The sequence below is a fragment of the Pipistrellus kuhlii genome, unplaced genomic scaffold (genome assembly GCF_014108245.1).
Source record: "Pipistrellus kuhlii isolate mPipKuh1 unplaced genomic scaffold, mPipKuh1.p scaffold_m20_p_8, whole genome shotgun sequence".
Classification (NCBI taxonomy): Eukaryota; Metazoa; Chordata; class Mammalia; order Chiroptera; family Vespertilionidae; genus Pipistrellus; species Pipistrellus kuhlii.
The window spans coordinates 1,226,127-1,240,433 of record NW_023425584.1 but is presented as its reverse complement, the minus strand read 5'-3'; the positions used below and the strand labels follow the sequence as shown (position 1 = coordinate 1,240,433).

Here is a 14,307-nt window from a genome sequence, read left to right as displayed (position 1 = left end):
AGCCAAGGCTGAATTCTGAGGCCGCAAATCCTCTCCTTTGCTCTGAGTCTGTGTAGAAAATTGCCAGAAAACAATCTTGGCTCAGCGGCTAATGTTTTCTAAGAGACACTCCTCTCTAACTCGATGCAAGTGTGAACGGGAGAGGCGGATGCAGTTCTAGGAGGAAAGGACCTAACAGTGAATGTGAACTTAACAAATATGAACGCTCCCGCCCTGGCTGGTGCAGCTCAGTTGGTTGAGCTTCATCCCTTGGACTGGAAGGTCGTGGTTCCGTTCCTAGCCAGGGCACACGTCTGGGTTTTGAGTTTGATTCTCAAGTGTGGTGTGTACGGGAGACAACTGATCGATGTTTCTCTCTCTCTCCTTCTTCCTTCCTCTCTCTCTAAAATCAATTTAAAAAAATGTCAAAAAAATAAAGTATTTACCCCCAAAAAGTTCTCCATCCATTTCGCCACCTAGTTTTTAAAGGCCAAAGATCACCAAGAACAAAGAAATCACCGTGTCTGTGGCAATCACCCACTCTCTGAACAATGCTACCAAGATAACACCTTTTGTTCCACCAAAAACCACTGGGAAACGAAGTGCTAGGAACCAGGGAATAAGCTTCCCGAGGACACACTGGCCACTAAACGGATTCCGTGGAGGAAGCAGGAAGCTCAGCACTCTCACAGCACTGGGTCTCCACACAGGGAAACTGTGGGTCTCAGAGCAGAGGACCAGTCACCACACCAACCGTGTATTAGCGGCACCACCCAGGCCACAGTTCGCGTTAGCTTCATAACTGCTCAGTCACTGGAAGAGCCCAAGGGAACCTCTGTCCGGAGACCAGCCGCCCTTCTGGAAATCCCTTTTGGGAGCAATCCTGCGTGGGCCTTGTGAGGCAGCCAGTGGGGGTTTCGGAAACACGAACACCCACTTGAGATGAGCGAGCGCGCTAGCTCGCAGCTACCGGATGGGTCCCCAGAGCACATGTCCGCTTCCAGCAGGAATAGGAGCTGGGAGCGCCAGGGCAGGCCGAGGGCAGAACCAACCAGCTGCGCTGCCAGGCGGAATGGAGTCAGGAGCTGACTGACCGCGAGGCTGCGGCCCACTTCCTGGCGGGCCAGACTCCGCCTTCTCCGGGGTCCTCAGTGTGTTTGGTGTCTGCTGGCCTTTGTGTCCCCACCCGCCTGCACAGAAACGTGCACTTGGTTTTGCTTCCTCCGTTTAAATGTAAGTGTCATGAGAGCAGAACTCTCACTACCGCGGTCTTCACCGGCACAACGGCCGGCGGGCAGCAGGTCCTCAGTAATGTTTGCCCAGTGGATGGAACCAGAACAAATACGAGGTGTTTAGCCCCGAGGCCAGAGGTGAAGTAACCCCTCCAAAGTCACACAGTGACAAGCAAGAAGTCAGTCCTGCCCCTTCACAATCCAGCTGGCCTCACAGATCCCAGGAAACAGAAGCCGGAGAAAATGATTCATTCCTATGCTGTGAACCTTCACCCCCGGAGCCTGCCTGGCAGAAACCTGAGCGTGTGAATGGCGTGAAAAACGGGGGATTACAGAGTAATATACATGGTGTGACGCCATGTCATACTGGAAAAACCAACCCGTAAATCAGATATGGACATGTGTAAGTGTGCATATACACAGAGAAGATCTGGGAGGACACACGCAACTGTTCCCGGCTGCCACCGCGCGGTGGACTGAGGGGAAGAAGAGAATGGTCAGGGCACCTGGACGTGAGTCAGTGTCTGATTTAAGAATGCATATCAATTCCCGTTAAATGTGTCTATATGGTTTAAGAGGGGGAAAATAAAGCAAACACTTACTGCATTCATAGATCTGTTCCAGCTTATCCACAGAAGAAAGGGAGAAAAATTTATAACCGGACTTACTACCAACAGCTAGGGACCTGCAAAAAAGCCAAACGCAGAAATAAGAGCTGATACTGTAGACAGACAATGCACACACGCTCCATGTCACAGCGCCACCTCTCCCAGTTAGCACCAGCATTCTGTGGAGTTGTACCCGGTGAGTGTGGCTGAGCAGAAAAGGGGGCAAAGGAAGCTGACATGCCCCGCAACTAGGACAAGGTGAGGGTCAATAACATATAGTGCCCTTGTTTAAAACTTAGACTGTAAGTGTGACATGAATGATGCCCTAAGTTAATGATCCCCTCAAAACAAAGCGTCTCTCAGGCGATCCGATGCACGTGCTGGCCTGTGGAGCCCAGGCGCAGGGAGCACACTCTGTCCACGGTGCTCACAGCCTGTGCGGACAGGGCCTCTGCGCTGCAGGGCGGGCTCGCCAATGCAGTCCAACCACGTGTGGCCAGGGGGTGGGAGGCAGTAAAGCGGACCCCAAAGCTAACTGAGGCTCCGAACGGCGAGACTGCACAGCCGGCCCGCAAGGACGCAGAGAGGCTCTGCTGCTTCTGCCACGAGGCTCAGGGGGGCCTCGGGCTCTCCAGACCCTCCCCAGCAGAGCTGACCCCACCGAAGGGGCCCTCAGCAGACCCCTGCCTCCAGGACGGACTGACCGGGGAAGAAAGAAGAAAGCACAGCCTCCAGAAAGAGAGGAGGAAAGCAGGAAGCGGTGGGCATGCAAAGAACCGGTGCCGGGTCCGGTGACCTCAGTGCTGGGAGGACACGAAGGTGGAGGCGAGGGGAAGGGAAACCAGAGCCCAGGAAGTGAGGACAGACACTTGGCGCTACAGGGTTCCAGCCATTTCTAAAACCCAGACTCCCACCTCCCCCCACATAAACCTACAGCTGCCCCCAAACAGAGTGGGGTTAGGGGTGCCCACCTGCACAGTAACAATGCTTATAGCCTGACTCCCCCAAATCTCAGCGGCCCCTTGGAATGGGGGTGAGGGAACCGGTTCCAGGAACCACATGGATCCACATCCACAGCGGCCCAGTCCCTTACAGAAAGTGGCAGAAGCCACACGTCCAGATGCTGCGACCTGCGAGGGCCCAGGGAGAGGGGGCTGCTGCTCCCTCTGGGGAAGCCTGAGCTGCTCAAGGGCCCCTTCGGCCCAGGAACAGAGCTCTCAGCGCTTACCCTTTAGGATCGCCCTGGTTTATCTCAGAAACAGAAACAAACTTGCTTCAGCTCACATCCTTTTTCTTTGTGAAAACAGTTCACACATTGAATTAATTATATCGGGTCTAGTAATAATTAATGTCGTTTTTTAACATTCGTTTAAAATCTTGCTTGGCGTTGACTTGTATTGACATAACCTTCAAACACGTGGTATCTACAGAACGTGTGAAGTGCAATTAACAAGTTTTGCTTGAAAAAGTTTGTGTTTGGTTTGGTTTTTGTTGCAAAACTAGGGCTAAGAAGATGGCGGATGAAGAGCATATTCGGCACTGCATGCTTTACGAGTTCCAATTAGGAAGAAAAGCAAGTGAGGCTGCAAAAAACATCTGTAGTGCTCTTGGTCAAGATGCAGTTAGCGCCAGAAAATGCCAGCTTTGGTTTGAGAAATTTCGCGAGGGAAATTTTTCGTTAGATGACAAGAGTGGTCGAGGCCGTGTGTCCAATTTTGATCAAGAAGCTCTTCAAGCTCTTTTGGTGCAAAATCCTCAAATTACCCAACAAGAGCTTGCGACAACTTTAAATTGTTCACAAAAAACAATTTCCAATCAATTGCGGGCACTTGGCAAAGTCCAAAAGTTTGGAAAATGGGTTCCTCATGAGTTGACCGACAATAACCGTAATCAGAGTCACAATTTGCAGTTTGCTCCTCTCTCGTCAAAACCATTTGCCGTTTTTAGAGCAAATTGTTACCGGAGATGAAGAATGGGTGCTGTATGTTAATTTAAAAAGGCGGCCTCAATGGTTGGACAAAAATGAGGCTCCGCAGCCCACGCCAAAACCTGACTTGCATGCGAAAAAAGTGATGCTGTGTGTTTGGTGGAATTTTAAAGGAATTCTTCATTACGAACTTTTACCATCTAACCAAACCATTACAAGTGCAGTGTATAGTGCCCAATTGGAAAGGTTAGCCCAAGCTTTAAGAGAAAAAGAACCCGCGCTGATTAATCGGAAGGGCGTCATTCTTCACCACGATAACGCACGACCGCATACTGCAAGAATCACTGCTGAAAAACAGCGCCAGTTGGAATGGGAAGTTCTCCCTCAACCTGCATATTCTCCTGATATTGCTCCTTCCGATTACCATTTGTTTCGTTCTTTGCAAAACTTTCTTCTTGGAAAAAAATTTAATAATGAAGAATGCCTCAAAAATGCATTGATCAAATTTTTTGCATCAAAATCACAAGAATTTTACAACAGAGGGATTAAAATGCTTCCTGAGCGTTGGGCACAAGTAGTAGAAAACAATGGCAACTATATTGTTGATTAAATTTTGTTGTATTGTTTAAATAAATTCGATTTAAAAAAGTATTAGAAAACGACATTAATTATTACTAGACCTAATATCACCAAAGTGTTACCTGTAAATATTTTGAAAGTAATAAAGAAACCAACACAAACACCAGAATAACCAAGCTGAAAAGAAAATCTCAGTGCCCGTGACTTCCGGGAAATTCCTTTTCCAGTTAACTAAGGGTGTTAGCGCAGCACCAAAACCTGCCCCCACCATTTCTGATTTGTCATTTTTATATTATCACTAGAGGGCTGGGCCATGAAAATCATGCACCTGGGAGAGGGGGGAGTCCCTCAGCCTGGCCTGTGCCCTCACAGTCCAGGAGCCCTTGGGGATGTCTGACTGACAGCTTAGGCCCATTCCCTGCAGAAGTCCTTAGCACTGCTGCATAGGCGGGGAGGCTCCCGGCCCTGCCACTGTGGCTTCTGGCCAAATGGCTCTCCCTGTGGGAGTGCACTGACCACCAGGGGCAGCCCGTGTTGAGCATTCGCGCCCTGGTGGTCAGTGCGCACCATAGTGACCAGTTGTTCTGCTGTTTGGTTGATTTGCACATTAGCCTATTATATACGATTTCCCTCGTGACCCTACCACCAATAGCCCCCTCCCTTTCTAATTTCTTATTGACTTAGAAACCAAGTCACCAAGCTCATTAGTATTGTAGATGAAATAAGCCTCTTCATGGACAAATGATGAGCTGGAATTCGTTAATAAGAGCCTGGCTCTTGATCTATCTGGTTCTCAGATGCTCTCCAAGCAGGCAGGATTCGACACTGCGCTCCACTCATCAACATCAGAACTGGGGCGTCCTTCCAAATATTCTGAAACCGATTGAGGGCATTAAATCCGTAGCTAGAATAACCACGTGGTCTACCAAGCAACAGTGCGCTGCAGTCAGTTAAGAAATATAGACAAAAATATTCCAATTATTCCTTGATATGTGTATACAGTATAATATGAGTGTATATTTTCTCAACAAAGGCAGACAGTTTTAAATGGTGATGCTAAGTATTTTCAGCTCCTACACCAACAGTTAAAAACGTTCACACACTCATTTGGAGATTCTGCTTTGTAACCCCTCAGGACTCTCCTGACCATACAATGGCATATTAATGCGAGAGGAACAGTGACAGGAAGTCTGAGATTCCCCCAACAGATAATCTTACTCCTGAATGATGTGCATGTGGTAAGTTTGTTTAAGGTAATATAACGGATACCTTCTGGCCGAAACCGGTTTGGCTCAATGGATAGAACGTTGGCTTGGGAACAGAAAGGTCCAGGGTTCGATTCTGGTCAAGGGCGTGTGCCTTGGTTGCGGGCATATCTCCAGTGGGGGGTGTGCAAGAGGCAGCTGATCGATGACTCTCTCTCATCGATGTTTCTAACTCTCTCTCTCCCTTCCTCTCTGTACAATATCAACAAAATATATTGAAAACAAAACAAAATAAAAACAATGAATACCTTCTACTGACCAAGGGGAGGCTAGCAAACCTTACCAGAAAAAAGGATCCATTTGCTTAACACCCCGCCCCCATTTCACTACTGCCCTCCTGCCTTCAGCTGCCCGGTGTCAAAACCCAAAGACATGTCGTGCCCTCTGGAGAGGCCCTGGAGAGAGAGTGGCTGCTCCTGAGGTGCAGTCGGAGCCCATCCCTGCATGGCACCCTCACTCCACTCCAGAAGCTCCCCTCCGCCGCCAGCCCGCGCCTGAGGGCCCTGCGGTGCAGACGAGGCGGGTCCTCTGCCTTCTCCTCCAGCATTTAAGGGCCTCTTCCCTTGGCCACTTGCTACTTTCCAAAATTTTGTTGCTGTGTCTCCTTTCTCCCCATCCTACGGGGTTAAATCCTTTGCAAGTATCTTTTTGAGCCTGACAGGTGACTCGGTTGGTTGAGCATTATCCTGTGCACCAAAAGGTTGTGGGTTTGATTCATGGTCGGGCTGCATGCAGAGGCAACTGATCTGTGTCGCACATTGATGTTTCTCCTCCCCCAACCCCCGACTCACTCTTTTCTTCAGAATCAATGAAAGTATCCTCAGGTGAGGATTTTTTTTAAAATCCTATAAACATCTTCTTGATACTTCATTGACTGACATTTTATTAGTGTTTTGGGAGGGAACCAAAATAAATGTCTTTGGTCCACCATCTTTTTCTGCAAGTCTCTCACTGCACTTAAACTTGAGTATTCAATATCTAAAAGAGTGACTTGCACTAAAAAATGAAAATGTAAATTGTATATTTTTTTAAGTTAAATTTAACAAATCTTTATTGTTCAGATTATTACAACTGTTTCTCCCTCCCACCCCTCCCCCCATAGTTCTCCTCCACCCGGTTCCCACTCCACCCTCTTTCCTTACCAACCCCCGAGCTGTCCTCATCCATAGGTGTACGATTTTTGTCGAGCCTCTTCCGGTACCCCCCATACCCTCACACCTTTTCCCCCGAGAATTATCAATATACTCCCATTTTATGCCCGATTCTATTATATTCACCAGTTTATTGTTCCTCAGATTTTTAATTCACTTGATTTTTAGATTCACTTGTTGATAGATATGTATGTTGTTCATAATTTTTATCTTTACTTTTTCTTTTTCTTCCTCTTCTTAAAGAACACCTTTCAGCATTTCATATACTACTGGTTTGATGGTGATGAACTCCTTTAGCTTTTTCTTATCTGTTAAGCTCTTAATCTGACCTTTAATTCTAAATAACTTTTCTGGGTAGAGTAATTTTGGTTATAGGTTCTTGCTATTCATCACTTTGAATATGTCTTGCCACTCCTATCTGGCCTGCATGGTTTGAGAAATCAGCTGACAATCACGTGTACTCCCTTGTAGGTAATTAACTGTTTTTCTCTTGCTGTTTTTAATATTGTCTTTTGCTCTTGGCATTTTATTTTTTTATTTTAATTTTTTTAAAATATATTTTATTGATATTTCACAGAGAGGAGGAAGGAAGAGAGATAGAGAGCTAGAAACGTCGATGAGAGAGAAGCATCGACCAGCTGCCTCCAGCACACCCCCCACCGGGGATGTGCCCGCAACCAATGTACATGCCCTTGACCGGAATCAATCCTGGGACCTTTCAGTCCGCAGACCAAGCTCTACCACTGAGCCAAACCGGCTTCGGCTGCTCTTGGCATTTTAATTAGGATGTGTCTTGGTGTGGTCCTCTTTGGATTCCTTTTGTTTGGCATTGTGTGTGCTTCCTGGACTTGTAAGTCTATTTCTTTCACCAGGCGGGGGAAATTTTCAGTCATTAATTCTTCAAATAGGTTTTCAATATCTTGCTCTCTCTTCTTCTGGCACTCCCATAATTCAGATATTGGTACACTTAAAGTTGTTCCAGAGGTTTCTTACACTATCTTACACTATCTTCAAATTTTTGGATTCTTTTTTCTTTTTTGCTTTTCCAGTTGAGTGTTTTTTGCTTCATTGTATTTCAAATCTTTGACTTGATTCTGGCATTCTTCTAGTCTGCTGTTGGGTCTCTGTATATTTTTTTATTTCCATCAGTTTATGTTTAATTTCTAGTTGGTCCTTTTTCATATCCTCAAAGGTCTCATTAAATTTATCGGCCTTTTCTAGGAAATTCTTGAAAAACCTTATAACTGTGGTTTTGAACTCTATGTCCAGTCGTTTGTTCTCCATTTCTTTCGTTTGTGATTTGTTTCCTTGTCTCCTCATTTTTCACTGCTTCCCTTAGTAGGGTGGCTGTGTGTGCTGGGTGCCCATACAGTCCAACGGGTCAGCCTCCCAGTTACCTGAGGTGGACACTTTGGTGCACCCCTTTGTGGACTGTGTGTACAGCCTTGTTATAGTTAAGTGTCACTGGGAGGAATTGACACTGAGCCAAACCGGTGGATATAGTTGGTGTCACTGGGAGGAATTGACCTCCAAGCCAATTGGCTGTGAGGACCCGCTGTGCCTATAATGGGAGAATTGCTGTGCTGGAGACACGTTTATGGGAGAGGACTTGTTCCCGTAGGGCTTTGGTGCTCACTGAGTCTGCCTCTTGAATGTGTCCCTTATGAGTAGTTGAAATCTGGTGTCGTCTCACACAGACCATTAGATACACTAGCTTCTGGATCTCCAATGGGGTGCAGGTCAGCTACTGTCTGAGGCCACCCAGCAGGAACTACAGCAAGAACTAGTTTTCTTCTCTTTGCTTGGGGTTTGGAGGTTTTAGAGCTGTCTGACTGGAGTTGCAGTTAGTTTGGTTAAGCTGCCACAGGGCAGGCCATTTATGTGCAAAAGCTGCTGCATGGAGCTTGGGTGTATTTGCAGATCGTGCAGGACAGAGTCTTAGGGTGTCAGTAGACTAGGGGGTGGCAAACAGCTATGGCTGCCAGTCAGCATTCTCTGTGTTTCTGCGTTTCCAAATCCCTGTGTCCCATGCTCCATTGCAGTAAACAATGATTGCTGGGCGCATCTCTGCAAGAAAGCCACCCTCACTTTCCGACCCAATGGCCGACAGTCCAGCTTCTCCCCATAGGAGTCTGGGTCCCCCACGTCTCCCAGAAACTGGAGTTCAGAGTAATTGGGAGCTTGTCTCCTTTTGGGTTGGGAAAAAGCAGCGCGCCCAGTCCATGCGCCTCCGTACCTCAGCTTTTCAGCGCTTATGCACGTCTCAGTGCTTTTTTCTCTTTACTTCTAGTTGAAGAACTTCCACTCAGCCAGCTTTCCCGTGGTTCTGGGTGACAGACGTTTTGTCTTTTAGTTGTAGTTTTGAAATTGTCACAAGAGGCCGCAATTAAGCTGTTTACCTAGGCCGCTATCTTGGTTTCTCCCCCTGTATCTTTTTCTTACCTCCTTTTTCTTTTCTCTGCCCTCTCCAAGTGATCAGTCTGAAGAGGCTTTCCTTCCCATTACCTTTCTTGTCAGAGAGATTAGAGAGCACAGAGTTAAGAGGAAAGTGCCACACTCATGAAGAGGCATCCACCGGGTGGGCCTGCGCACTATTCACTAAGTTGGTCGCCACAGAGGCTCTTGTCTCCGGCTCAGTCACTCCCATCACAGACCTCCAGCGGGATTCCCAGAGCAGAGTTCCTCCTAAACCGACTCCTTTGTGATCCTTCTTCCATAATGTCATTTATCACTGTTCCTCAAAACCCAAACCAGAGACTGGGGTAACCCTCACTTCTCCCTTCAACACCTCACATGTTCAGCAGGTCGCACCATGCCCTGACAGCTAGGCAGTCCCTTTCCCCCGGCCTCCTCACACACTGCCCCGCAGCGGGCAAAATGAGCTCAATCTTTAAGATGGAAAGCCCTTAAAATTCACCTGCTCCTTAGCCCATCAACTCACTGCTGAGGAAAAGGAGGCCAGAAGTGACCTACTCAGAGTGATACCTGTAACCTAGAGAAGCCCTGGCTGAAGAAAGCAATAAATTCTAACAAGAGCCCCTATCACCTCTATACCTTAACTTTTCCAAATGTGCACATCACTTGTATAAACTGAAGACTGGGAAAATCAAGTTCCTCTCTTTGTCCCATCCCAATTAGAAATGGAGCTAAACCAGACATGGCCGAGTCACTTCCCACAGACCAGTGGTACCCCCTGGAGGAGTTCCATCTTCGATATTTCCATTTGAGATTCAACTGATATCTGCCCCCTATTAGTTTGTTACCTTCCCTTTCAAAAAGCCAAAAATTCCTCCAACATAAGCCTTCCACAGTGTTACTTTCAGAATCTAGGACCAGAACTAACCACGTAAGGTCAAGAAGATGGGGATCATCTGCTGTTGGGTTTGCCTCTGGTCTACTTAAAAACAAAACAAAAGGCAAAAAAATAAAACTTTTGATACTTTTAGGATAAGAGTCACAGGGGGAAACCCACAACACTGAAACCATTATCAGCAGGACAGGAGAGGCAGCAGTGGGGATGTGAGGCGTGCTATGTTAGGTGTCACTGTGTCACATACACGTCTCCTATGAAGTGGCTTCCAGACTTTCTCACTAAATACAGTGAATGTGGGCCCCAGACGCATGTTCTTCATCTTGTGAGAAGCTGTGTTCCTCTATTAAAATAATTCTGGAAACGGGCAGGGGAGGGAACGCTGTAAACTGTAAGGCTGTTCATCAGGGACGTCTGAATTTCTCCCAAGTATAGATTTAAAACAAATTAGTCACTTCGATCAACAGACGTTTTATATAATCCTAACTCGCTATCCCTTATGACTTATGTTCATACTCTATCAAGGCCTCTTTGGCTAGTAACAATCATAACACAGAAATCTCCTTGTACTAATAACTTAGGACGCCCAGAAGGTGGGGAAGCACATGATTTCTAGCTGTGAAAGAGTGCAGACAGAGCGACACTCTTCTATCATGTAGGGAATTTGGTGCCCATTTGAGACGACAGCAAAGAGAATGCTTGGTCACATTTTACTTCCTTTCAATATAAATGATGCGGAGTGAAGAAGTGAAAGAATGATAGGAAATGTTCTGCAAATTCTCTAATTTGTACAAGACATAAAAACCCCCACCAATCTACCAGTCTTATTTTCATTTTTTTTACTGGTCTCAGGATGCTAAGGGCTTAAAAAGCAAATCACAGTTGGTTTGAAATGTCCTATTCCCTACCTTGATACCATAGCTTTTCCAAGTGGTTGCCAAACGGCGGCTCTGTGGCCCCTTGAGTTTTTAGCAAAGGCCAGCTTAGGAGCACTCTAATTAAGTTAATAACAATGTACCTACCTATATAGTTTAAGTTTAAAAAATTTGGCTCTCCAAGGAAATTTCAGTCGTTGCACTGTTGATATCTGGCTCTGTGGACTAATAAGTTTGCCGACCACGGGCCTATCCCAAATACAACCACATGCAACAAGTTGTCCAAATTTTCCAATTGCTTCTGCTGTCCTGGATTTTGGTCACACAGGCCACTGTAGTATTTGGCTGCTTTAATCTTTAAAGGTTGCAACAGTCTGACTTCTAAACTCACTCCCCTCAGAATCCGACTCTGCGGGAGAATAATCGGTGTGGTCCAGTGGAAAGAACATGATGGAGAATTCTGGAAACAGATGTCAGTCCTGCCCCCGCTGCACCACTAGCCAATCCTAAGACCCAGGAGCCTTTCTGCACGTGGGTTTCCTCACCTGTGGTTGGAGCAGTCACCTGCTCCCTCCCACCCTCCATGCAGCCCCGGTCTGCAACTATCACATTCCCGTCACAACCGGGGGACCAGGGGACCTGCCTGCCACCCCCTGGGGCTGGCCCTTCTCCAACCAAGTTGTTCTGCCTCCTCCCCCCCAATTTATTTAATGGCTCTTTAAGTTCAATGTATGGGGTGATATGGGCCAATGAGATCACAGAGGTTTCAAGTATATGTCCCTATGACGTGACCTGTATGTCGCAGTGCGTGCCCACCACCCAAAGTCAAATCACCTTCCGTCACCTATTTGGCCTACAATCAAGCTTTAAAAAAAAAAAAAAAAAAAAAACACCCTCGTTTTCTACTTTGGGGATTGCACTCAACCAGTGACACCTCAACCAACTACCCACTGGAAAGCCAGCGACCCACTCCTCCTCTTACATCACTTCCTCTTACTCACGCCCCAGGATGGCTCTCCTGCCGGCCGCCCCGCAACTCATCCTTCCTGCTCCCCGGCCTCATCTGGTACCATCCCACCGCCGGGTCCGCCGGGCGGCACGGGCTCTGGCCCCCTGGCGTGGCATCCGGCCCCTCTTCCCCTGGGGCGGCTCCGGCTCCCCAGGTGTTCCTGCCCCCACCCCCACCCCCGGGGCTGTCTCCCCGCCGGAGGCCAGGATTATTGGATTATTGCTAAGTTTCTTTCTTGCCCGGGGAGGGCATCAAAGTTCCTGCCAGAAAGAACAGCGAGGCGTAGAGAGGAGGAAAGGAAAGCGGGGAGAGGGGCCCCAGGAGGGCGAGGAGACTGGAAAGGGCCTGCAAGGGGGAAGCGGGCGGGAAGGGGCTGCTGGGGCGTGGGAGCCACCCCGCTCCCCCCGGGACGGAGGCGGTGAGACAACAGGTCAGGCCGCAAAGTTCGGCCCAACTTTGGGAGAAATGGGGTCCGCAGAGAGGAAGCCTCCAGCCGGGGGGCGCAACACCTCCGTGTGCCCGCCCCTCTCCCCGCCCGGAGGGGGCAGCGCCCCGAGGGTCCCCGAGGAGGGCGCCCCTCCCGCGACGCCCCAGCCCACTCCAGGGACCGGCCTGGGCTCCCGCCCCGGCCCTCCGACCCCGGCCCCCGCCCCGGCCCTCCGACCCCGCCCTCCGACCCCGGCCCCCGCCCCGGCCCTCCGACCCCGGCCCTCCGACCCCGGCCCCCGCCCGGGCCCCGGCCCCGGCCCCTCCGCCCCGGCCCCCGGCTCCTCAGCCCCGGCCCCCCGCCCCGGCCCCTGGCCCCCCGCCCCGGCCCTCCGACCCCGGCCCCCGGCCCCGGCCCTCCGACCCCGGCCCCGGCCCTCCGACCCCGGCCTCGGCCCTCCGACCCCGGCCCGGCCCTCTGCCCCGGCCCCGGCCTCGGCCCTCGGACCCCGGCCCCTCCGCCCGGCCCCCCGCCCCGGCCCCCGCCCCGGCCCGGCCTTACGTGACGTCCTGGTTGAAGTTGGCGAAGAGCAGCTGGTCAGCGCCGGCCTCGCCGCTCTGACTGGCCAGGTTCATGGTGGGCGCGCGGCGGGCGGGGGCCCCGGCCGGAGCTCGCGCGCGGGGCGGGGGTCGCGTGCACTCAGGCTCGGCGCCGGGCCCCGCTCGCCGCCGGAGTCGCCGCTGTCCGCCGCCCCGGGATCAATCGCCGCCTCATCCCTCCCCGCTCTTGTTTATGCTCCGGAGCCGGGGCGCTCTGCGCGCGTGCGCGGCCCGCCCCTTCGGCGCACGGGCCTCTCACGGCGCAGGCGTGCTGCGGCGGTCCCGCCCCTTCACCTCTGGCCCGGGTTAAGGTTCCGGTCAAACACGCGCAAGCGTGGGGACGCACAGGGGCGCGCTGGGCGGGGCTTGAGGGGAAGGGGGGGGGGTGCCTCGAGCGCCGCGCATGCGCTTTGGGGAGAGTAAGCGCTAGGTACACCCCCTTCGCTTTTTTTAATATTGAAAGACCCGCCATGTGTCAATCATCGTGTGTACACTCCTGGACTTCGTTTTGAAAAGCCACTCAATTGTTTTCTTGTTCATCAGAATCTTATTATTCCATCCAGGTTAGTAACCCCTTCTCTCTGCCTTCTACAAATGAAGACACCAAACTAGCTCTCAGTACCAGTTTCTTTTTCTTTTTTCTTTTTAAAAATATATTTTATTGATTTTTTTACAGAGAGGAAGAGAGAGGGATGAGAGAGAAACATCAACCAGCTGCCTCCTGCACACCTCCTACTGGGGATGTGCCCGCAACCAAGGTACATGCCCTTGACTGGAATCGAATCCGGGACCCTTCAGTTTGCAGGCCAAGGCTCTATCCACTGAGCCAAACCGGTTTCGGCTCTTTTTTTCTTTTCTTTTTTTTTTTTTTTTTTTTTTTTTTTTTTGTTTGTTTTTTTGTTTTTTTGTTTTTTTTGTTTTAAGACTGAACCCACAACTGGGACCAGCCTTTTATTTATTTATTTTTAACATTTTTATTTATTTATTTTTATTTAGACGCACAAGTTTCAATTTACCAGGAGTATGACTCTGTTCCTTGGAGTAATAGGGGGTCCTTGGGGAACTAGAATCTCAAATTCAACCAATCTTTTAATGGGATTATTAGGTCTAATATGTGTTAACGGAAAAGAAAAAAAAAACACACATTGAAACCTGTAAAAAATTTTTGTGAGTTTATTTGACCCAAACTGTCGACATAAGCTGGGAAGCAGAACCTCAATGGATTGAGATAATGCTCTAATGGCGGGTTAATGCAGACTGGTGCGACCACTGTGGAGAACAGTGTGGAGTTTCCTCAAAAAACTGAAAATGGAACTCCCATTTGACCCAGTAATCCCACTCCTAGG

At 49.4% G+C, this 14,307-nt stretch overlaps 1 protein-coding gene across 4 annotated transcripts in view; it reads right to left on the bottom strand.

Moving 5' to 3' along the window:
* Window positions 1-13,183, bottom strand: part of WIPI2 (WD repeat domain, phosphoinositide interacting 2) — a 29,425-nt gene extending 16,242 nt beyond the window's left edge. The window contains exons 1-3 of one of the 4 annotated variants that reach the window (XM_045576774.1): window positions 12,924-13,183; window positions 10,085-10,135; window positions 1,814-1,896 (exon numbers count right to left, since the gene is read on the bottom strand). In XM_045576774.1, coding sequence (XP_045432730.1) covers window positions 1,814-1,896; window positions 10,085-10,135; window positions 12,924-12,997 — 208 coding nt within the window. In that variant the 5' untranslated portion in view covers window positions 12,998-13,183. The remainder of the gene's footprint in view (window positions 1-1,813; window positions 1,897-10,084; window positions 10,136-12,923) is intronic. The other 3 variants (XM_036423459.2, XM_045576775.1, XM_036423460.2) reach the window with 3 other exon arrangements.
* Between the last annotated feature and the right edge of the window lie 1,124 nt (window positions 13,184-14,307).